We start from the raw sequence: 23,148 nt of genomic DNA on the forward strand, positions 1-23,148 counted from the left end.
GGCGCGGCGGGATTTCAGACTCTTGAGACACTGGTTGAAACTCTTGAGAAAGGAGGAATGGAGAAACAGTGGTGTCTTCAATGTTCGTAGAAAGCTCAGAGATGCAAAACGCTATCTCAAGACTGACTTCCGCGTACATTGCCAGCTAAATGATTCTATTTGGGCTGACCACTGTCGACATTTTGCGCTTAGTGATCCTGTCGAAGCCGATTTCTAACAACCCTGCTCTCATGAGCACGTATTCAGTTGCGATGACTGCCAAGGGATGAAGAATGTACTGCAGGAAGTCAGACTGGGGATCGAAGGGTCATCCTGGACACCTTACAGTTCAGAACAACGAGAGGATCTGCTATATGATTTTGATCGCGCAGAGTCAGACATCTTGGTGTGGAAAGCCCACGTTATTCGTTCGATAAATCAGGAAGAGGCTAAACAAGATGCACTTAGATCAGCCGACGACGCGTCAGCTATCCTAATAATGGACTGGGCCATGAAATTTCTTCAAATTAGATATCGTGAGAAGCAGTCCGATTGGTTTGGAAAACGAGGCCTTAGCTCGCACATATCAACGGTCATAACTAAGAATGCTAGCACTGAGAAGGTTGAGCTGAAATCATATGCGCATATCTTTGATTCGTGTCAGCAGGACTGGTATGCAGTCTGCTCAATCATTGAAAACACACTGGAGGTTGTAAAAAAGGATCACCCCCAGATTACCCAAGTGAGTCTTAGGAGTGACGAAGCAGGCTGTTACCACAACAACTTCCTCTTGGCGGCCGTAAGAGATGCTGGGAAACGAGTTGGCCTTACTGTCACGCAGTATGACTTTTCCGAGCCACAGTACGGAAAAGATGTGTGCGATAGAATCCTTTGTCCGATGAAATCAGCGATCCGACGATATTGCAGTGAGAGAAACGACGTTCTCTCTGCAAAGGACATGTGTACAGCGCTTTCCGAACGTCCTGTTCGAGGCACAACTGCTTGCGTTTGCACAGTAAATGAGACTCAAAAAACACTCGAGGTAAATAAAGAGGATGGTTTCAGTAGGTATCATAACTTTAAATTTGAATTAAATGGAATTCGGGTGTGGAGAGCTTATGGCGTAGGGAAAGGTAAAGTAATTCCCTATCAAGACATCATCGTAAAGCCCCAAGGTCCAAAAGATCTTGTTGTAGATGTAGACCTTTTCGCAGTCAAGGAAACTCGATTCCATAAGGCTACGTCAAGTGATGACGAACAAAGCAGCGGTCTCTTCTTCTGCTCTGAGGCAGGATGTCAGATGCTGTTTAAGAAATTCAGTGAGCTTGAGAGTCATCTTGATGTCGGCGAACACCGCCAAGTACGCGGGGGCTCCGAAACAGTGTATGACAAACTCAGAAGAGACTGGGCCGAAAAATTCCTTACTGTTGACAACAACGAGGAAACCGGCCGCGCACTTGTGGTACATAGCGATGAGCAAAGTGACAAAAATGAAGCTTCTGGTTCTTGTAGTGACTTACAGCTTGGCTGGGCTTTACACAAACCTCGAAGTCAAGCTGTGCGGTTTTCGGATGAGGTTAAACAGTGCCTAACCACGAAATTCGACCTCGGAGAGAGAACTGGCAACAAAGCAGATTCCGGAAAAGTGGCTGCAGACATGAGAACATCAAGGAAACCAGATGGTTCGGGGATGTTTGAAAGAAAAGACTGGCTAACGAAGAGTCAAGTGCAAGGTTTCTTCTCGAGACTGGCGGCCACACGTAGAAGACAGGGGAACCAAGAGGTGCAGATAGAGGACGTGTACGCAGAGGAGGAAGAGCAAGAAAGGCATGGGGTACTGGAGAATGTAACCGCCCAACTCAGTCCTAGACATCCAATCTGCTATGATTCCTACTGCCTGTGCGACCTCTCACGAGACGAGAAACTAGACAGTTTCAGTGTAGTTATGGTGAAGGAGATACTTAGATATTTTGAAGTTCCCTTTGCTTCAAAAGATCGGGAAAAGAATTTGGTACTTAACCTATCCAAATTCTTAGAAGGATGTGAATGTCGCCGTTAGGAAAACAAGTTCACAAAATGTCTTCTTCAGAATGTATTGGGCGTTGTACATACGGCTTAACAATTTTTTTTTTCTTTTTATTGAACTAAAAGCTATTTCAAAGAAAATGAAGCCAAAGATAGAAAGCGTATAATTCAGCGTGAAAATCTTGCAGTCATTGTTATTGCAACTTTAAAACAACGCGGTAAGAATGTCCGTGACATGCTAAAAATAACTTAGACATTCCAGCGTGCTACAATGTAGACGACTGAAATCTACATTTTCTTTAGATTCTCGCTACAGCTGAAGTACACTAGTGAACAATAATATTTCCTCTCTAGGCATTAAATTATATGATAAACGGTTCTAGTTGTTAAATATGAGTGTCCTTTTACTTATAGTCCAAACCTTAATTATTTAACTGAATTTTAGAAACAGCTTTTAGGCCAGACAGAAGATAACTTAAACCGCAGCCGCTCATTTTAGCTTATAACTTGCCAATTGGAAGAATATTTCGTGAATTTAAGGCTTTTCATGCCTTATCCAGAGCAAAAAGCACGTTTTGAGAATATTTCCTTCAAGGTAATATTTCATGCGAGAAAATTAAGAATTTATGTGGGAAACTTAGGAACAATAATCGGTGCAAAACTGTGTCACGCAAACTTTCGCCTCTAAATATTAGCTATGTTGATCGTACTCCTGTAGTTCCAAAAGGTTAGTGCCCAAAGTTTTCTTTCCTGTTATCGGTACACTAGCCCTAGTACTAAACATGAGTATTAGTCAGGGCTCCAGATTACGTTATACTTTTGAGAAATACTCCTTCAACCAGCAGCATGCCCGCTAAAATTTTGCGAAGGCTATCTGTAGGGCATTTTCAAAAAATCATAATTAATTTTTCTTGAGCCCGATTTTAAATATTTTACCGTTAATCGAAAGAAAAAACATGAAATAAAATTGTCTGTAAGTTTTATTGTATTTGAGTAAAAGCGTAATTTTTCAGCTCCTTCAGCGCAACACCTAAATTTGACTCGAAACAGAACGGTTTTTACGGTTTTCGACCGTACTCGGAAATCATCGCCAGAAATATTGAAAACTAGCACTTAAAGCCAAATTATTGCTATTTTTGTTTATCATATGGACTAACTGTCTCACACAGAAAATTTGAAGAAATTCTGTTTTCGGCCGAAAATCGAGTGGTCGGTTCTTACACGGACAGCCTCTTAAGCTCTCAATATTATCCCGCAAGAAAATTGAACTAAAAGTTAACCATATTTCAATCAAAACAAAGGTTTCGTATTAATTATAACACAATCACACCTTTTCATGTATTCTTACAAGGTTACTTTCCTGAGAATCCTTGGGAATTTAATTGAGGGGTCACCTAGAGAAATGAACTAGAGCTAGTTGTTTAACTGGTATTCCAAAAGATTTTGATTACTACACTGTACCTCATAGACACTATCTTGATGTGGTATCCTCTCATTCAAAATGCTGACAATTAGAAGGCCGCTTCCTGCCTCAGCAACAGCAACTGGTTCTTCATCATTTATAAACTCACGTGCTAGATCCTTGTGCTCCTCGCAGTAAGGGAATCCCTTGGCAGGGGTATTCTGGCAACCTATGAAATGAAACAAAGCTTACATTAAACAAATTTCAAATGAAACTAACTAACTTGCCCATACAGTACATTCTATCAACATAGTGATATCTGAACAACATGGAAAAAAAAAATTCAAGTGAAAAATACACACCAACAACCACACTTCCTTGTAGTGCAGCAAACTTTAACTCCCCAATATCACGGCAAGCACAAACTTGACGACAATTTTTCATGTTGCCATCAAGGACCAGAACTGAGCCACATCCAGGGGTGTCACAAACATGGCCTGTTTGTAAATAGAACATGAGATGTGTAATCATTGTATTCAAAGAATTTCAAAATTAGTTAGCATTACACTTAGTAAGAAATAAACAATGTACTGTGTATCACTAAAACACCAAAATTCATAGGTTGAGAAGTGCTTAGGTACGCCTCAGTACAAGTATGAAAATGAGGCATGTGACTACACTCTCTGACTTCAATATGGCGATAAGTGAAACAGCGTTGCCTACAGCTCAAGTTTTACTTAAGGAAATTCATAATTCTGAAGCTAGATTGCAGGAAAAAACAGTTGTGCTGGAAATTATTTATCTTTGTTTGGCTTTAATGGAATCCTGAAGGTGGTATAAAATTCAAAATTAAGAACTTTTGATATTCAGCTTTGCTCACAATCTATCTTCAGCCAAATGGCATTATGCATAAGCATGGTAACATTAACCAACTTTACCTAGGCATAAATTATGTGAAGCAGGAAATGCATTATAACAGAACCACTCACCACTCCATTTTTCCACAAAGGCATCATGGAACTTTCCAGCCATCATCTCAGCCAAATCGTTGCGGTTGCATGAAATGCTGTCTAATTGCAAACTGTATTTCTTCATGATTTCAAGGCATGCATATAATAGAAAAGCTTCTTCAAGACGTCTTCGATCTAGCATCTGGCGTGCTTGTAGCAGATCAGTGAGTTCTGAAGGTTTGTCTCTACCAAAACCAAACAATAAAAGATTACAGAGATGCATTTTAAAAGAAATTTGGTGGGTAAAAAAAAATTGCTTTCAACTCTGTTATTGGGCAAATTGTTAATCACATCACAATGGTGACCATGGAGACACTTGATTACTCCCTTAAGTGATCAAATTCAAGTATAATTTTGGTAATTCTCAGTCCGTTAGAAACCAACCGTATAGTAAGAAAAATTATGTAAAAATGAAATTGAAAATTGACGCATGAGTAGCAATTCATTTGATAACAATTACAAATAATCATTCATACTATATGTCAATTAACAACTCCCAAACGATCCAGAAAAGCTGCATAGTTCGCAAGTCTAACCCTTGTTTAAAATAACATGGTTTCTGTGGAAAACGTCCGAAAGAAATACTGAAAATATAATACATATTAACAATACCTTTTCATTCGCTTGATAACAGGTCCACTTTGTGTCCCCTTGTGCCCCTTTTTGCAGCTTGAGTCATATCCAAACCTTCCGTTGAAAGTCTGTGCGAAAGTCGCGAATGGCACGGCACCGACTATCAAAAAGTTGGCACACTGCTTTACTGGAAAGCAGTGTCTTCAGATGACAACAAAAATTCGTTGCCTAAGCAATCGTCATTAAACTGGCGCTTTCCCTCCTGCGTCCAATAACCATAGTGTTCATATATCTTGCAAGTGCGACAGCATTTAGTTACTCGCGAAGCAAGATAGCTGCCACGCTGTTCCTGGTAAATAACGACAACATGGGTATTTGGATCGACAGCTAAATTGTTACAGCCCCTACATCTCTCTTGTAAACTGACAAGCACCGTTGGCATTGGCTTCCCAGAATTCAAACTGAAGTTGTGAAAATCTGGGAAGCCACGTTCCACTTCCCCAAACTCAGGAAACAAATAAAAAAAACCTTCCACCACACGAGCAAAACTTGCGTCCTCGCCATCCAACCGCTTTCTCTTTCCATCAACGACAATTTCCTCCTTTTCGCCACAAACAAACCTTTTCACAACCGAGGTAAATGAACATAACTTTAAAAAACTCGTTCCAACGAAATTAATAACAGATAAAAAACGAAATAAACGCATACGATCTGCTAAAAAGCCAGCCATCTTTTGAACGAAATCTCACCAAAGTTATCATGCAAACTGTAATGAATGCAAACATACCATGAAAGTGAGAAAAACAAAGAAAAGGACTGGAGTAGAATTAATAATCCGAATAAAGTGCACAAACCAGCGTCAATATTCCGCGGAAAACGCCATAACGACCGTCTTTTTATAAACATTTATTACGAGCCTTAACTATAATTTAGAAATAAGAAACGGGTTATCAAAAAGGATTGTGAAGTAATAATAAATTAACCAATCAATCCAGTTATAAAAAAGCTTGCGGCTCTGTTACCAATCGTTGTTGGGGAACAAAGCCAAAGACTTTCCAGTGAAGAAAGCACACATCGAAATGAAGAATAACATTTCAATATCCCTGGATTAACATTAGGCAATTAACTTAGGTAATTTCTGTTTACGCGAACAACGTGAAATTAACGTGCGCCTTTTATAAGAATCCTGTAACCAAAGAGAGCGTGTAGTCAAAGTATGCGGCCTTTAAACAAACCGATGGCCACGGGCGAATCGTGTGGATGAATGAATGAATGAATCAATTAATTAATTTTATTGAAATGCCCGTATTTTTAACCGAATGACAGGTCCTCAACCATATTATACCTTCCGCGAGTCGACTTCCGGTGAAACGATTCGACTTTGCAAGGCCGATTCGCGACGAATCGTACGAATCGACTCGAATCGTAACAATTTCACACCCCCAGTTATTGCCTAGCGCGAGTCAACTTCCGGTGAGACGATTCGACTTTGCAACAACGATTCCCGACGAATCGTGCGAATCGACTCGAATCGCAACAATTTCACACCCCCAGTTATTGCCTGGCGCGGGTCGACTTCCGGTGAGACGATTCGACTTTGCAACAACGATTCGCGACGAATCGTCCGAATCGAGTCGAATCGCAACAATTTCACACCCCCTGTTATTGCCTACCGCAAGTCGATTTCCGGTGAGACGATTCCACTTTGCAAAAGACGATTCGCGACGAATCGGGCGAATCGACACGAATCGTCAAAAAATTCACACCCCAGTTACTGCCTACTGCGAGTAAACTTCCAGGGAAATGATTCCACTTTGCACGAAACATTCCCGACCAATCAAGTCGCTTCGTTAAGTGCCTCACCGAATCGACCGAAGTTTGTCGCCACGTCTTTAGAACGACAAACGTTCATTTATCATTATTTCACGGGTATTGACTTCCGGTTGTGCGGATCGGCTCCGTGCGGATCGAGTCGAATCGTTGAGTACCTCACACGAATCGACTCAAGTTTGTAGTCACGTTGTAAGAACGAGAAACGTTTATGTATTATTATTTCACGGGTTTTGACTTCCGGTGGTGCGGATCGACTCTGTGCGAATCGAGTCGAATCGTTAAGTACCTCACACGAATCGACTCAAGTTTGTAGTCACATTTTAAGAACGAGAAACGTTTATGTATTATTATTTCACGGGTCGTGACTTCCGGTGGTGCGTATCGACTCTGTGCGAATCGAGTCGAATCGTTAAGTACCTCACACGAATCGACTCAAGTTTGTAGTCACGTTTTAAGAACGAGAAACGTTTATGTATCATTCACGGGTCTTGACCTCCGGTGGTGCGGATCGACTCTGTGCGAATCGAGTCGAATCGTCAAGTGCCTCAGACGAATCGACTCTAGTTGGGTGTATTGGACATGAATGGCTTCGCGATGTCTTTAATCAAAAACGCGTGTCCATCATAAACCCCGAGCGTAATCAGATTCGTCAGCTTATCTGAAGGATTCCTTCTGAGATGCCACAGAATTTCATCGTTTTCCTGGCGCTCAGGTTCATAGACTCTGATGCCAAGCAAATCTGATAGCTGTTTCCCCTGATCGAGATGCCTTTCAACCTATCCAGTTTATCAAGTGAAGTTTTTGGGACTTTGTTTGGTGCTGTTGTGAGTTTAAAGTAGCTCTTTGCCAACTCTCTCGCAACCTGTGTGCTTCGATCAGCCCATCCGTCTTCGGTGTTCACAATGACGTATGCATAATGATAACGAATGTAAAAAGCGGTGTTTACTTCAAGGAGCGCTCTCCATCTTATTTCCCTCCTCCGCCTAAGAGACGCGATGGGTTTATTACCCCCTTGAGAGGGTCTAAGTGGTTTCAGAAGTCGCTGTTTCACTCCTTCAGGAATTGGTTCATCCAAAATATTCTGGATTACTTCGTGAAGCCGTTGCTGTTCCATTTTATGAACAGTGTTCGCAAATGATGTGAAGAATATATAAAATAATTCATATTTGAACTGCGGTTGTAGATGAAAGTGAAGAATGATCATCGCAGTAAATTTTCCAATTGAAGCAACTGGAAAGAAGAAGCCTGAAAAAAAAAAAAAAAAATCGGTGCTTCAACGGGATTCGAACCCGTGGCCTCCGCGATACCGGTGCGATGCTCTACCAACTGAGCTATCTTCCCGTGAGAGGTGAAATGATGTGAAGAATATATGAAATAATTCATATTTGAACTCCTCACGGGAAGATATGAACTCAATTAATTGACCTCGCTCCCAATGTGTGGCTTCATAGCTCAGTTGGTAGAGCATCGCACCGGTATCGCGGAGGTCACGGGTTCGAATCCCGTTGAAGCCCCGATTTTTTTCAGGCTTCTTCTTTCCAACTGCTTAAATTGGAAAATTTTCTGCGATGATCATTCTTCACTTTCAGTATTCGCAAATGTTCAAATGAAAAAATTATGCGGGGAGAGCTCTTCAGTAGTTAGGGAGGAAGTCGACAAACACTGAGAAACTGGGGCTGCTTTTGGGAAGCCGCACCGGGCTCGGAAGCCTCGCTCGGGCGAGGCTTCCGAGCCCGGTGCGGCTACCCAAGTAGTCGCACAAGTTTGCTGGTATTTGTTGACGTCCTCCCTTACTACTCAATGTAATACTCTTGGAGACCGATTTTTTGTCATCTGTGTGTAGATGCAGCCTCTGATTCTGAAAGTCCCATAATTAAATACTTGCCACTCCTTTTCTAAAGAAAAGCAAAAAGTTAAGGTGATCTCTTGAGCAGAAACAAAAGTTGATGAACAATTGTTTTGAAACTTTCCCTGATTGTTCCCTACCGAGCACTGTTTCGAAAAATACAATAAAAAGGAAAGGTCATCATGCGCGCTTAACAGATATGATGGGCCGATCTCACCCCATTTATATGCCTAACCACACGCGTTATTTCATCAGTTCACGTTATATTTTGCGGTAGCTGGGGCCTGTTTCTCGAAGGTCCCGAAGTGTTTTCGCAACCGGAAAGCCGTAGCAAACTCTTAAACCTTATGATTACGGAGCTGTTTTATTCACTTACATATTGTTTTTACGAACAGGTTCTCTTCATACAAGAAGTTTCAGGCGTATACACCTCTCTGTTTTTAGATACAGATTAGTTAAAAATAGCTTTGCAGGCCGAAAAAGTTTCCAGGGCTTTCGAGAAACGGGCCCCTAGAAGCAAAAGTTATTAGAGCAAGACTTGAAAAAAAATATTGATAAGTGGAAAGTCTCTGGTAATTGGAGCAATGTAATATGTAATTTATGAAAAAATCACACAGTTCTAAACGACATTGACTCAAAACGTTCCTCGAATCGTTGTTTTCGAGGTCATAGTTCGCATCCTAGAGAAACGGTTTTGTGCACTCTTTTAGCTATATCTTTTTCTTTACAATTTGTACACAAAAGTTATGCAAAAAAATCTAGGTCAACGAGGGAAAACGAGCATTTATTTCGCTGTCGAGCTTAGTTTGAGGAAATTTCGTAGGTTGTGTACCTACACTCCCTAAAAATAGTGCGCAGTAGGGATGCGCAGTGCAATACCAAGGAATCACCTTAAAATTCTTTGGCCCTGTTTTTAAATTCTCACTAATTAACAACGAGATTATGAGCTCTAACCCGAAGCCAGAGCTAACCGGAAGCTCAAAAATTCGTCAGGTCCGGTTGCTACGGGGTGATGTCATTTATCTGTTAGGTTGCTGTCATCGCAAGACTTTTGCGGTTCTATTGTGGTTAGCGATAATTGCTTTCAGTGAGAGTAATTGTGTACAAAAGTAACCTGGTTATTTTCAGATATGATCTGGCCACATAATTGATATTTTATAACAAATTTTCATAACGCGGGAATATTGCGCGGTCATATATATAAAAAAAGACTTCGACTTCGAATGAACCCGTCATCGGTCGTTGAAAACGGACACAAAACGAGATGTGCCTCTGAGTTAGAAGATATGGTGTCTCTCTGACGCATTTGTGGGAAATTGAGCCAGTTTCCAATCGAATTTGCCTTGAGGAGTTAAAGTACACCTAACCCCCAAAATTTTCTTTCGCTAAAACGAATCTACTTGTTATTTGAAATAGTTCTGCGAAAAAATTTTTGGATTCCGTTAAATCCTCGATTTTCTGTGCCCCGACGAAATCTCGAAAATAGCTCCAAAACACCGCCATTTTGTTTCACGACCGAGTTTGAAGAGAATGGGTCCAGCGGCTCTTGTGACGTCTACCCAGGAAGGTTGGATACTCACGTCCTCTCATTTCCTTCAGAATGGTGCAATACACATTCGAAAAGCGCGCAGAAACGCCTTCCAGAGGTGCTATCGGCTGTTGCAGCAATATTCCAGATTTAAAGAAAGATATACTGTACAATTTACTGACGATGATCGGCTAATGGTGCAATAAAGACGTAAACGATGGTTGATTTTGTCGAACCGAAACAAGCGAACGGAATCTGTGAGAACCATTGAAAAACTCTCACTGGAATTTGTTCCGCAGACTTTCGAACGCTACTTTCATAAATTTTCTGCTTAAAGCTAACCAGCGATTTGTAGAAATACTACCGACAACCTATATCTTCCAATCCCGCAGTATTTATAACATAACCGGCAAAGTTGTGTGATCCGATCATGATCAAGAAGCGTTATACTGATATGTAAATAGATCGCAACTGTACGCCGCTAACCAACACTTATTTCTCTTTCGATTTAGATGAAAGTCGAAGATTAATCCTTTAGAATCACATGATAGCAAAATTGTTAGACTCACAGAGTTTTTCGAAGGTTTGGAAATCAGCAGTGCGACAAAGATTCTGTGCAAGAGCGTCGAAATATGACCGCGTAACATTATCTGCGGACCGCTTAGGGAACACATCCTTTTCGCTTATCCGACGAATTTCACTGCAAACTTTGAGAACACTTTACAATGGTTATTTGGAGTTACGACTTAAAACGTGTGACAATGTGAAATCGGTAATTGTATGAAATGTTTCCTTCCGCCTTGCTTCCCGCAGCTTCAAAAATACAGGTCCAAACAATACGATTTTCAATCGATCGAAGCCAATGTTTTGGAGGTCATCAAGTCTCGAAAACTGCAACACGTACGTCGCTCTTATAAATATGAAGCATTTAACTGAAAGTAAAACACAAACTGGATTTAACAGAACAATCACACCTTGACAAAATACATTCTCGCCAAGGACAAATGTAAACGGGCTATAAACACGCGTGGGAATCTTATGTTTAGATGACGAAATTACCATCCAAAGCAGTCTTTGAGTTTTCTTTCCTGCTTTTCGTTTGCCTGCTCCTCCACTCCGTATCTAGCTTTCCATTCCTAATATACAAGCAGCTCGTCCGCAAAGAAGTCTTCCCCTTCGTCGCTTGAAATATTGTAAATTGCTCTCAAAGCTCTAAGCAGTGAGTTCACAGTTGTCGAACGTGCTCGATCGAAGTTTATTTCGGAGCCTTCCGAATCGAAACTTAACTCTGACTCCAGTGACGAAAAAGAAATGATTCTGAGACAAAACTTGGACGTTTTAGTCCCAAAATACATCGGAACGATTAGTTTTGCGTTCCATTTTCTCGAGCAAATACAGAGAGTTGACTGAGGCGCTATTGTGTTTGGTTCCTGGGTAGACGTCATCAGGTACCGCCGCCCCAGACTCCCTAAAACGCGGTCGTGAAACACTTCAAGCGCGACTTTGAAAGGGCATAGAAAATCGAGGATTCAACCAAATTCAAAAATTTCTTCGCCCAAATGCTTCAAATAAAGTCTAGATTCGTTTTAGCGAAAAAAAATTGGGGGTTAGGTGCACTTTAAAGAAGGCGCGTGGGTTTTCTTTTCACGGGAAGGGAAACAAAGGAGCTGCCCTGACTATACATTTGGATTGGTTTTCGCTTGAACCATAAAACAGTTGTTGAAAACCAAACGAAACCGCCAGCCACGATTGATTTATATGATGAATTCATTCACCCAAAAACGACGGAGAGAACCAGAAAGTGTTTTCAGGTTGCGCTGCCCGTGACCAACCTCCCAGAGCATCGAATCAAGACAACAGCTTCAAAACTCAACAAGTCAAACGTACCAAGTTAAGTCTTCCGATTAATATTTTATTTGTATCATAACTTACACCCATTGTCATGCTTTTAGATTGAATGGGGACTAGATAGCTACTAAAATGTTAAATCACTATTTTCATTCGTGGGTTAGACCCTAAACTGAAGTCCATGGTACACCAGTTTTCTGAAAGACGAATCCAGATATATAGTAAAATCACCATGTAGCCGCATATTATAAATCCGCTCTGGTTTTCCCACGCAAACGTCCTCGCAGTATTTCTACGTTACCGAGTGCTACAGGATATTTTACTAAAACCACATAATTTTTCAGTAATGCATGACACTATGGGAAACAAAAACAACAACAAAATCGTCCTTTTTCCCTCGCTCGTTCATATCATACGAACATGTGACATATCCTTTTTCTGGTTCATCCAAGCTAAAGTCCATGCAATACAGTTGTTGAGAGCTTCGGGATATGTAACAAAATCGTCATAGTTATTTTTCCGTCGTACGTGACATTATAGGAACATGTTACATATCCTTTTCTGGTTCACCCAGGCTACAGTCCATGCAATACAGTTGCTGAGTGTTTCGGGATATGTAACAAAATCGTGATATTGATTTTTCAGTCGTACGTGACTTTATAGGAATCTGTTACTTATCCTTTTCTGGTTCACCCAGGCTGAAGTCCATGCAATACAGTTGCTGAGCGCTTCGGGATATGTAACAAAATCGTCATAGTTATTTATCCGTCGTGCGTGACATTTTTGGAAAATGTTACATATTCTTTTCTGGTTCACCCAGGCTGAAGTCCATGCAATACCGTTGCTGAGCGCTTCGGGATATGTAACAAAATCGCCATAGTTATTTTTCCGTTGTGCGTGAAATTATGGGAACATGTTACATATCGTTTCTGGTTCATCCAGGCTGAAGTCCATGCAATACCGTTGCTGAGTGCTTCGGGATATGTAACAAAATCGCCATAGTTATTTTTTCCGTCGTGCGTGACATTATAGGAACATGTTACATATCCTTTCTGGTTCATCCAGGCTGAAGTCCATGCAATACAGTTGCTGAGTGCTTCGGGATATGTAACAAAATCGCCACAGTCGTTTTTCCGTTGTGCGTGAAATTATGGGAACATGTTACATATCCTTTCTGGTTCATCCAGGCTGAAGTCCATGCAGTACCGTTGCTGAGTGCTTCGGGATATGTAACAAAATCGTCATAGTTATTTTTCCGTCGTGCATGACATTATAGGAACATGTTACATATCCTTTTCTGGTTCACCCAGGCTAAAGTCCATGCAATACAGTTGCTGACTGCTTCGGGATATGTAACAAAATCGTCATAGTTATTTTTCCGTCGTGCATGACATTATAGGAACATGTTACATATCCTTTTCTGGTTCACCCAGGCTGAAGTCCATGCAATACCGTTGCTGAGCGCTTCGGGATATGTAACAAAATCGTCATAGTTATTTTTCAGTCGTGCATGACATTATAAGAACATGTTACATATCCTTTTCTGGTTCACCCAGGCTGAAGTCCATGCAATACAGTTGCTGAGCGCTTCGGGATATGTAACAAAATCGTCATAGTTATTTATCCGTCGTGCGTGACATTTTTGGAAAATGTTACATATTCTTTTCTGGTTCACCCAGGCTGAAGTCCATGCAATATCGTTGCTGAGCGCTTCGGGATATGTAACAAAATCGCCATAGTTATTTTTCCGTTGTGCGTGAAATTATGGGAACATGTTACATATCGTTTCTGGTTCATCCAGGCTGAAGTCCATGCAATACCGTTGCTGAGTGCTTCGGGATATGTAACAAAATCGCCATAGTTATTTTTTCCGTCGTGCGTGACATTATAGGAACATGTTACATATCCTTTCTGGTTCATCCAGGCTGAAATCCATGCAATACAGTTGCTGAGTGCTTCGGGATATGTAACAAAATCGCCACAGTCGTTTTTCCGTTGTGCGTGAAATTATGGGAACATGTTACATATCCTTTCTGGTTCATCCAGGCTGAAGTCCATGCAGTACCGTTGCTGAGTGCTTCGGGATATGTAACAAAATCACCATAGTTATTTTTCCGTCGTACGTGACATTATAGGAACATGTTACATATCCTTTCTGGTTCATCAAGGCTGAAGTCCATGCAATACAGTTGCTGAGCGCTTCGGGATATGTAACAAAATCACCATAGTTATTTTTCCGTCGTACGTGACATTATAGGAACATGTTACATATCGTTTCTGGTTCATCCAGGCTGAAGTCCATGCAATACCGTTGCTGAGCGCTTCGGGATATGTAACAAAATCGCCACAGTTATTTTTTCCGTCGTGCGTGACATTATAGGAACATGTTACATATCGTTTCTGGTTCATCCAGGCTGAAGTCCATGCAATACAGTTGCTGAGCGCTTCGGGATATGTAACAAAATCGTCATAGTTATTTTTCAGTCGTGCATGACATTATAAGAACATGTTACATATCCTTTTCTGGTTCACCCAGGCTGAAGTCCATGCAATACAGTTGCTGAGCGCTTCGGGATATGTAACAAAATCGCGATAGTTATTTTTCCGTTGTGCGTGAAATTATAGGAACATGTTAGATATCCTTTCTGGTTCATCCAGGCTGAAGTCCATGCAATACAGTTGCTGAGCGCTTCGGGATATGTAACAAAATCGCGATAGTTATTTTTCCGTTGTGCGTGAAATTATAGGAACATGTTAGATATCCTTTCTGGTTCATCCAGGCTGAAGTCCATGCAATACAGTTGCTGAGCGCTTCGAGATATGCAACAAAATCGTCATAGTTATTTTTCCGTCGTGCGTGACATAATAGACACATGTTACATATCCTTTCTGGTTCATCCAGGCTGAAGTCCATGCAATACAATTGCTGAGCGCTTCGGGATATGTAACAAAATCGCCATAGTTATTTTTTCGTCGTACGTGACATTATAGGAATCTGTTACATATCCTTTCTAGTTCATCCAGGCTGAAGTCCATGCAATACAGTTGCTGAGTGCTTTGGGATATGTAACAAAATCACCATAGTTATTTTTCCGTCGTACGTGACATTATAGGAACATGTTACATATCCTTTCTGGTTCATCCAGGCTGAAATCCATGCAATACAGTTGCTGAGCGCTTCGGGATATGTAACAAAATCGCCACAGTTATTTTTCCGTCGTACGTGACATTATAGGAACATGTTACATATCCTTTCTGGTTCATCCAGGCTGAAGTCCATGCAATACAGTTGCTGAGTGCTTCGGGATATGTAACAAAATCGTGATAGTGATTTTTCCGTCGTGCTGTTTCCAGAATCGCTCGGCATTTCTGGTAAAGAACTACATCATGTACTCGAGATTTCTATCGCTCTTGAGAGCTTTGACATAATTTTTGAGATAATTTTCTGACTGCCCATAACATTAACTAATTTTCAAAGTGTCAGTGCACATGATCTTCGAATTCGAATACTAGAAAATTCAGATTATTTTTGGAATCGCTAAGCAACAAACATGTATACAGAGAATACCCTAAACAGGTTTCAATCAGGCTTTCCGCGGAAAATCTGAGAACATTTCTGACTCAGGCATTTCTGGGCTGCTGGGCATAGTCACTTCGCTTACTGAATAACAGTGATAACTGAGATTAGCGAAAACGTTTCATCTATACGTGCTCCGTAGCTTTACAAGAGTAAGAAATGTATCAAAAAGTCTAAGTTTTAAACTGGCGTTTGCACCCCAACCTAGAAAACACATTGTTTCAACGTTATTTTTTCTTTTAATTCAAATTCTTCACGTCAGTCGCGCGATTTCCCGCATCGCCGACTATTAAAATGTCTTGTATCTTTCTGACACGATGGAATTGTCTTACAGTAAATATAATTTCACACTTTAGGATTATGACACATTCGTGCAAAACTTGACGCGTTTTGTGGAACATAAACGATCACCGAGAGGGATATGATTACACTGGAATGTTGTAAGCCACTGGATATCCCGTGGAGATGTAGGACTAAAAGTTCTACATCTCCATGGGATCCCAGGTCTGTTTTTTGGTTGCTAAGAACGTCTGGCTCGTTATGAAATTAACCTTTCGGAATCAAATCCAAATGTTCACGGTTTTCAGAGTTTCACAGTAATAAAAAAGCGATTGCACAAAATTTAAATCCACTGTCCAGATTCCTGAGTCCTCACATTTCCAAATTTTATGGCGAGGCGACCATTTCCGGTAAGGGATCATTTACGGTGCAATCTGGGGATCATTTCCGGTTCCGGGATCATTTGCTCTACAATTTGGGGATCATTTGCGGAACGGAGATCAGCTGCGGGCCTGTACAGTTCTCTTACGAACACGACGTCGACCCGATACGATCCGTATAAACAGATGCCTTTCTTTAGCTGAAACTATCTTTGAAAATTAACTCTTTAAAAATGCCAATAACACTCAAGGTTCTTAAGCGATTTTCAATTAATTAAGAAATAGAAAACATGTACCATGTTTCTGCTGAGTTACAGAAACAAGAGTCAAAGTTTGGGAGAACCAGAAATGCTGTGGGAACGCGAATCGACAGGCAGGCGATTTTCCAGTTCTCCCAAACTTCTACGAGTGTTTCTACTGATCTTTCTATTTAATTAGATTATGAGCTCGAAATTTCTATCACGCATAGAAATCGAGAGGGAACAATCTAATTGTTTTAGTATAAATCTACTAGTCGTTCACAACTTTATCTAAATCCTCCTCAGAGACACTTCGAAAACGCACAAAGTGGCCGTCATTTTGTTAACAAGCGCCCACTGCTACGCTACTCACTATCTACAACAGAATAGATAGTGAGTAGCGTAGCCAATCAGAGAACAGCATTCGTGATAGAACGCTAGTAGATTTATACTAAAACAACTAGATTATTCGCTCTCGATTTCTATGCGTGATAGTTGACTCGGGCTGCGCCCTCGTCAACTATTGCGCGATAGAAATCTCGAGCTCATAATCTAATTGTTAAATATAAATAGAAACACGATTTTAAACCAATCAGCGAACGTATTTTCTCTGGGTTATTTTCTAAACAGTTATATTGTGAGCGTCTTCATCGATCGTTGTGTTTAAACCACATGATACAGAACTGTTATAACAAGAGACGTAAATCATATTTTGTACTTACCGGTTTGGCAGTGTATGCCCGTGTAGCCAGCTTGACAGCTACAAACATATCCATTAACCTGGTCTGTACACGATCCTCCGTTTAAACAAGGATTACTGGCGCATTCGTTGGTATCTGTGTGAAAATGTTTTTGTGCACAGTTAAGAACATAAAGAACTTCAGTCTAAAGACTTGCCAGTTAAACCAATACAAATCAATAGGTTAATTTTCTCAAGGAAACAATATAAATACGTGTTCATCAGGAGACTGAGAATACATGTGAGAATATGCGAAGATAATCTAGGTTGACTTTTCTGGATACCTTCAACTGTGCTTGAACTAGAATGAAGAAAAAGTTCAAATGATGTGATTTTTTTACAACCGGTTGCACAAACGTGGATGTTTTCGAGGAGAAACTGGTATATATGTACTTTTTTAAAAAAAAAACGGCAATTTGTCCTAATTCGTTTTCTCGGAAACTAAAGCCGTCAAAACTTACGACCCATCTGTTGCCTTAACAAAAACTTAAGACAAATTTGCCTTTTTTCGCGAAAAATTTCTTGTCGTAAAATTCAAGTTTGCTGGCTATTTTACCATTTTAATTTAATTTGAAATAAATTTTATTGTTTTTTAGTTCTTTTTATTGTAAGGGCTTATGCGTCCCATGGTGCAATGAGGACGGATGACGAAATTTTATTGTACTCTAGAACAAGATTTTCCAAATGTATCTTTTAAATTTACAATTATTGGCAGCCTCACCCACGACTCGACCATGTTTTGACATCATCTGACACGATAACAATAAATAAATAAATAAATAAATAAATAAATAAATAAATAAACAAATAAATAAATAAATAGGAATTTGCGGTTGTATATCCCACAGAGAGCCTCTTCGTTCAATATTTCTAGATCTGAATTGGAATTTAGAAGTACTGTGTTAGTTTTTGTCAGTGGAGGGAGGAAAACCGGAGAACCCCGAGAAAAACCCTTAGAGCAAGGATAAGAACCAACAACAAACTCAACCCATTCATTACACCGGGTCCACTAAGGATTCCAATTAACCCGGGCCACAATGGTGGAAGGCGAGCGCTCTCACCTCCGTCCCATCCCTGCTTCCCAACATTCTACAATCATGGAAGAGTCTACGGCAAAGTAACATGTTCCAATCACTAGTTTGGCAGTTATCTCCTTCATATCCTGCCACACAGCCACAAACATATCCATTAACCCGGTCTGTACACGCTCCTCCGTTTAAACAAGGATTACTGGCGCATTCGTTGATATCTACGTTAAGATCATAACAATTTGAACTGTGCTAACAATTCTGGTTTATCGACCATGATCATTAAATTAATGTATTATAAAAGTAGTTGTATTCCATTTTAAAAAGATCGATGAAAATCAAAAAAGGATTTTGATGCAAAAATATGGTGAAGCCATTGTTTCGTAAAAGATGATATTCAGGGCTTTTCGTAACCATAGAACTCGCTTTGTGCATCATACTGTTATATTTCTTTACGGTGGTGGTCCCTTCCAGCTATCCATTCCCGAAGCCATGAACACTGAAAAGTAAGTCTACACTGGAAATATCCTGGACATTTTTATTCTGAATTTTTTAGTTTTATCCCCTGACCTGTTTCACAGTTAGTCCCTGTATATCCCGCCAGACAGCTACAAACATATCCGTTAACCTGGTCTATACATGATCCTCCATTTAAACAAGGATTGCTGGCGCACTCGTTGATATCTGTAAAATATATATGCCGGTTCACTTTGTCAAGACGTCCATAAATTGTCAAGCAAACAGACCAGTGTAAAGGGAATGTGGGCATACCGTATTGATGTTAATGCACATTATTAATTTACTCTTTTTCAGGAAATTTTCTGGGATCTTTATTTGACATGCACATGTTTTGTCATAGTTATACCACTGTTGTAATTTTGCAAGCAATACAAGGATTAATCAAAACAATATTGGCACCAAAAACTACAAAATGTCTTTAGTCTTGGTTCAAGTAACTAATACTGTCTCTTGATGGGGAATTACTGATCTTCTGTAGCTAGAGCGTTTTTCATTTCAGTGTCGAACTATTTCAATTGGCTTAAAAATTCGCGCCAGTTTGTCATTCAGTCAGAAGTAAAACCAAAATTAACCAATCGTGACTCACTCAGACGTTTTGCCGCGCTTCGGGGAGTTCGCATGTATTTACTTCGAGTTTTGATTGGTTCACTTGATTGTCTGTGTCCTTTGTGATTGGCCAGAGTGATACGATTACTTTAATTTAAGTTTTACAACACTCAGTTGAAAAACCGCTCCATTCGTCATCGCTCGGTTTTATAATTTAGTTTGTTATAATTATTGAGTCAATTAACAGTTAATAATTTAGATTTCTGTTTTGCACATGCCTCAGTTATCCTTTTTGAAGCGACTCTCAGTTCGGAAATTGTGTGCATATCAGACAAAAGAAAATTAAACTGACCCATTCCACAATACTTTCCGGTAAAACCTGCTTTGCAAACACACTGATAGTCATCTCGATTGTAAATCGGTCGACAGAAAGAAGTTCCATGTTGACATGGGTTGTTCATGCAAGGTGTCTGTGGAAAAATACAGCGGAACTTTCTCAGAATTGTTAAAATGTCTTTTACTAAAATCATAATTCGTAGAAAGTGAGAAAGATCACTCTCGCTGGAGTTTAGTTCTGAATAATAAGCTGTGCCAACCGAGGCAATAGGGCATGTTAATAATAAATTGCAATATGTTTAGGGAAAAAACGTCTTCATTGACTAGAAAATGTTTTTCTGCAATCTGCATTACAGATATTCTACAAGCGACTGCGGTTATCCTTATGAAATAATATTATCGTATGCAAGATTTTTATTCATGATTTATTTGGTGTGAAGATAACAACATTTCGGCAGGCACATTCACAACGCAATTTTGCTAGCCTGAAAGAGTTCTGATTCGAAAACAACCTGTCAAGCCTTCGAAATGGGTGTTTCAAAGTCGATCATATCTTTGATTAATTAAGTTGTCGATGAGTAACGTTTCTTTCCAAACTATCACTTTTCTACAACTGATCCAGAACGAGTAAGAATATTACACAAAACTAAAACAAGCTGGAATTGTGAAAGAACAAAAACGTTTGACTCTTACCTTAATGTTATAATGATCAAAGCCAGCATGGTAAACTAAATCCACCGAGTTGAGAAACTTGTCCGTATTCAGCAGCTCACGAGAATGTCTTCCGTCAAGTGAAGTTGTAGCGAAATTAAACGAGTAACAATCTTGATTATGAATGCATTGATAAGCACATTCTATGGGGCTCAAGACCATGAAGCTCACCAAAACAGCGCCGCTTAAGGTTACTTCCCACCTTCAGAGACCAAAAAAATCGTTTTTTCTTTTATTTGACAAAATTTAAGTTCGTCATTTTATCTAGTGTTTCCAAAAGAGAAACATTAAAAATCTCAAAAAGCGGCCGAGTTATTTAGAAAAAACGTATTTTCAAATAAAGTTAATAAACTAGGAAGGTGTCACAATCTTGTCAACGGACGAGAACCCTGGGGAAATTTTCGCGGCAAACGCTCATCGCTCGTATTTCATGTCATTTGCATATTTTTATTTACATCACGCACTTGACAAAAATTCCCACGTGGAAGCTCTTTACGCTAACTCCTATGGAAAAATCAAAAGCAGAAAAATGGCCTTCGGTAAAGAAAACGAAAAAACCCGGCTCAAAGAAGAAAGAAAAACCTCCGTATTATCAAGGAAAGAAAAAAAAAACCTTGCTGAAAGCGACAAAAGCCCTTGGTTTGGCCAAACGCCTTCGACAATCTCGGCGTCTGCAGAAGATCCGGAGCGTTCGAATATCCTTGGAGCAAGTAGCTTAAAAATCAAAGTTAACGTCAGTGAAGGCTGCGAACAAGATTCTTCGTCGGAATCTGGCGGAAGTGATAAAGAAAATGAAACCTACCCAAGGGAACTCACTTCAGCAATAAGGGTATTTCTTAAGCTGTCCGTCGATTCCTTAACGTCTTGTTTTTCAGCGGCACATTTTCCGCCTTTAGCCTTTTTAACGCGGGTTTTGCCTTTGCCTTGGCGTCTTTGCCCATTATATTACGTCGCCGTCCTAAATTGAACTCCACTGAGCGAGATAAAAAAAACATGTTGCAATGCGATGCTTTTCCCGGGAAATCTTGATCTATTGTCATAGGCACTAGGAGGTCCTGTTGTTCCATTGGTTTGCGGTTTTATTAGGCGTGATAATCTCCGGGCGTGGCGCAAGTTGTTTACGAACCTTTACAAGCTAAAATCTCGCATTTGATTTTTGGAGGAATACATCCACTTTGAGCGAATTTATAGGGTATGCAGATTTGACGGATTTTCTTGAAATTTTGCCAGAACATTCCAGAGATAATGACAAACCAAAGTGTGTCGGGAAATTTTGATATTTAACACATTTTTCCCGTGGCGTCCATTTACGCAACAAGTCTCGCATATTTTTAGCTACTCCAACTTTAGAAGTGGATATCTAGACAACCAATCAGAATATCGAAAAAGCCCGACACACTTTCGTTGATTGATGCCTTGTGAATAAGACTGCGCAGCCATTTTGCTCGCACTGCGGAATCCGATACCCGATAAATTCAATAGAAGAAGCCTCGGTCGTTTCAGGCCTTACCGCCTCCTGACATTTCCTAAAAGAAAACATTGCTGAAATTGTAGTTTTTTCGTAAAGTACATTTATTAAGGTTTCTTATGATATATAGTTTGTTGGGGTTTTATTGAAACTGGCGCGCGTACGATTTTTTCCCGAAGGGCACCTGCGAAGGTGGGAAGTAACCTTAACCGGTGCGAAGGATTGACAACAAAATGAGCGAAATTCACTGTATTGTATTTGCCATCTCGTCGGAAACTTTGAGCGCCGGCTGAGGTGTAGATATATGTTGCAAAAATTAAAGGAATCACTAAGGACAGTAATTTGCTGCTTTTCATCTGCCAAAGAAAAAGTGCAGATTTGTTATCGAAGGTTATCTTGAATTAAGATCGTTTTAAAACTTGTTCGTGACCGTTAAAGTTACAAGCACGAAGGCGAAAACCTAAAACATCGATGTTCTAATTCCGAAAATACTGTAACTAAGATATAGAAACGAAAGCTTAGATCGCAGCAGCTTCAACAGTCATAACGCGGTCAATTCTTACTCTTTAAGCGGCACAAACACAAGTGAGGTAAACGATACAATGCCCCTAGTACCCAAAAGAATATCAGCTGCAGGCTACACTATGACAACAAATAGAATTGCAAGAGCTTAGCTACCCTTCCGAAATATTGAAGAAGGCTTTTTATCTGTTGCATGCCTTAATCTGATGCCTCCCAATAAAAAGATGTTTGTTTACCGGTCGTCGTGCATTTTACTTGTATTTATAATTTTGACAGCAACCTTAACTTTATGACAAGGACGAAAAAAAACAAAACATTTTTTGGATATATATCGACCACAGAGAAATTGAATTGTTGATTCTTATTATGCTCCAGAGTAATCAATCTGCGGAGGATCTGTTATAATTAGACACCGCGGGAGATCTATGCGGCTAAATTCCAGGGCTTGTTTTCCAAACATGAGGTTCACCTGATTGCCAGTACTTTTGTGCGGAATTTCTTTTCTTTTTCTACACTCCTGTGATATGCAAGTCAAATCTTGCGATCCATTTTTTAATTATTTGCAGTATTGCACCGTGCTGACCGCTGCCTAATTTTCCCTGTTTTAATTTTCAAATTGTTGACCATAGATTTTTATTTTAGTAATTACTCATTCCGGGGTCTAAGAACAGTTTTAAGTAATTAAACAGGTCTGAGGTGGCTCATTATCCAACTCCACAGTCAGTAGAGTTAAGATAATGCCGCATGCAAAACAATACTC

At 40.0% G+C, this 23,148-nt stretch overlaps 4 protein-coding genes across 7 annotated transcripts in view; 2 read left to right on the plus strand and 2 right to left on the minus strand.

Annotated features, from left to right (window-relative positions):
* Positions 1 to 90, plus strand: part of LOC145463637 (uncharacterized) — a 1,328-nt gene extending 1,238 nt beyond the window's left edge. The window contains exon 2 of the mRNA XM_081447394.1: positions 1 to 90. This exon is cut by the window's left edge and continues 919 nt beyond it. Coding sequence (XP_081303520.1) covers positions 1 to 90 — 90 coding nt within the window.
* LOC145463571 (uncharacterized) overlaps positions 1 to 5,774 on the minus strand; it is an 11,698-nt gene extending 5,924 nt beyond the window's left edge. The window contains exons 1-4 of one of the 4 annotated variants that reach the window (XM_081447337.1): positions 5,029 to 5,774; positions 4,396 to 4,601; positions 3,769 to 3,903; positions 3,247 to 3,635 (exon numbers count right to left, since the gene is read on the minus strand). In XM_081447337.1, coding sequence (XP_081303463.1) covers positions 3,418 to 3,635; positions 3,769 to 3,903; positions 4,396 to 4,601; positions 5,029 to 5,036 — 567 coding nt within the window. In that variant the 5' untranslated portion in view covers positions 5,037 to 5,774 and the 3' untranslated portion in view covers positions 3,247 to 3,417. Of the gene's footprint in view, positions 1 to 3,246; positions 3,636 to 3,768; positions 3,904 to 4,395; positions 4,993 to 5,028 lie in introns of those variants that run through there. The other 3 variants (XM_081447338.1, XR_014041349.1, XM_081447336.1) reach the window with 3 other exon arrangements.
* The window catches only part of LOC145462260 (uncharacterized), a 61,334-nt gene that overhangs the window by 29,587 nt on the left and 8,599 nt on the right, over positions 1 to 23,148 (minus strand). The window contains exons 7-10 of the mRNA XM_081445762.1: positions 20,381 to 20,600; positions 19,704 to 19,821; positions 18,857 to 18,970; positions 17,242 to 17,355 (exon numbers count right to left, since the gene is read on the minus strand). Of these exons, the coding sequence (XP_081301888.1) occupies positions 17,242 to 17,355; positions 18,857 to 18,970; positions 19,704 to 19,821; positions 20,381 to 20,600 (566 nt within the window). The remainder of the gene's footprint in view (positions 1 to 17,241; positions 17,356 to 18,856; positions 18,971 to 19,703; positions 19,822 to 20,380; positions 20,601 to 23,148) is intronic.
* LOC145463572 (uncharacterized) overlaps positions 1 to 23,148 on the plus strand; it is a 157,639-nt gene that overhangs the window by 17,152 nt on the left and 117,339 nt on the right. The window lies entirely within an intron of this gene.

The sequence above is a fragment of the Orbicella franksi genome, chromosome 12, assembly GCF_964199315.1.
Source record: "Orbicella franksi chromosome 12, jaOrbFran1.1, whole genome shotgun sequence".
Classification (NCBI taxonomy): Eukaryota; Metazoa; Cnidaria; class Anthozoa; order Scleractinia; family Merulinidae; genus Orbicella; species Orbicella franksi.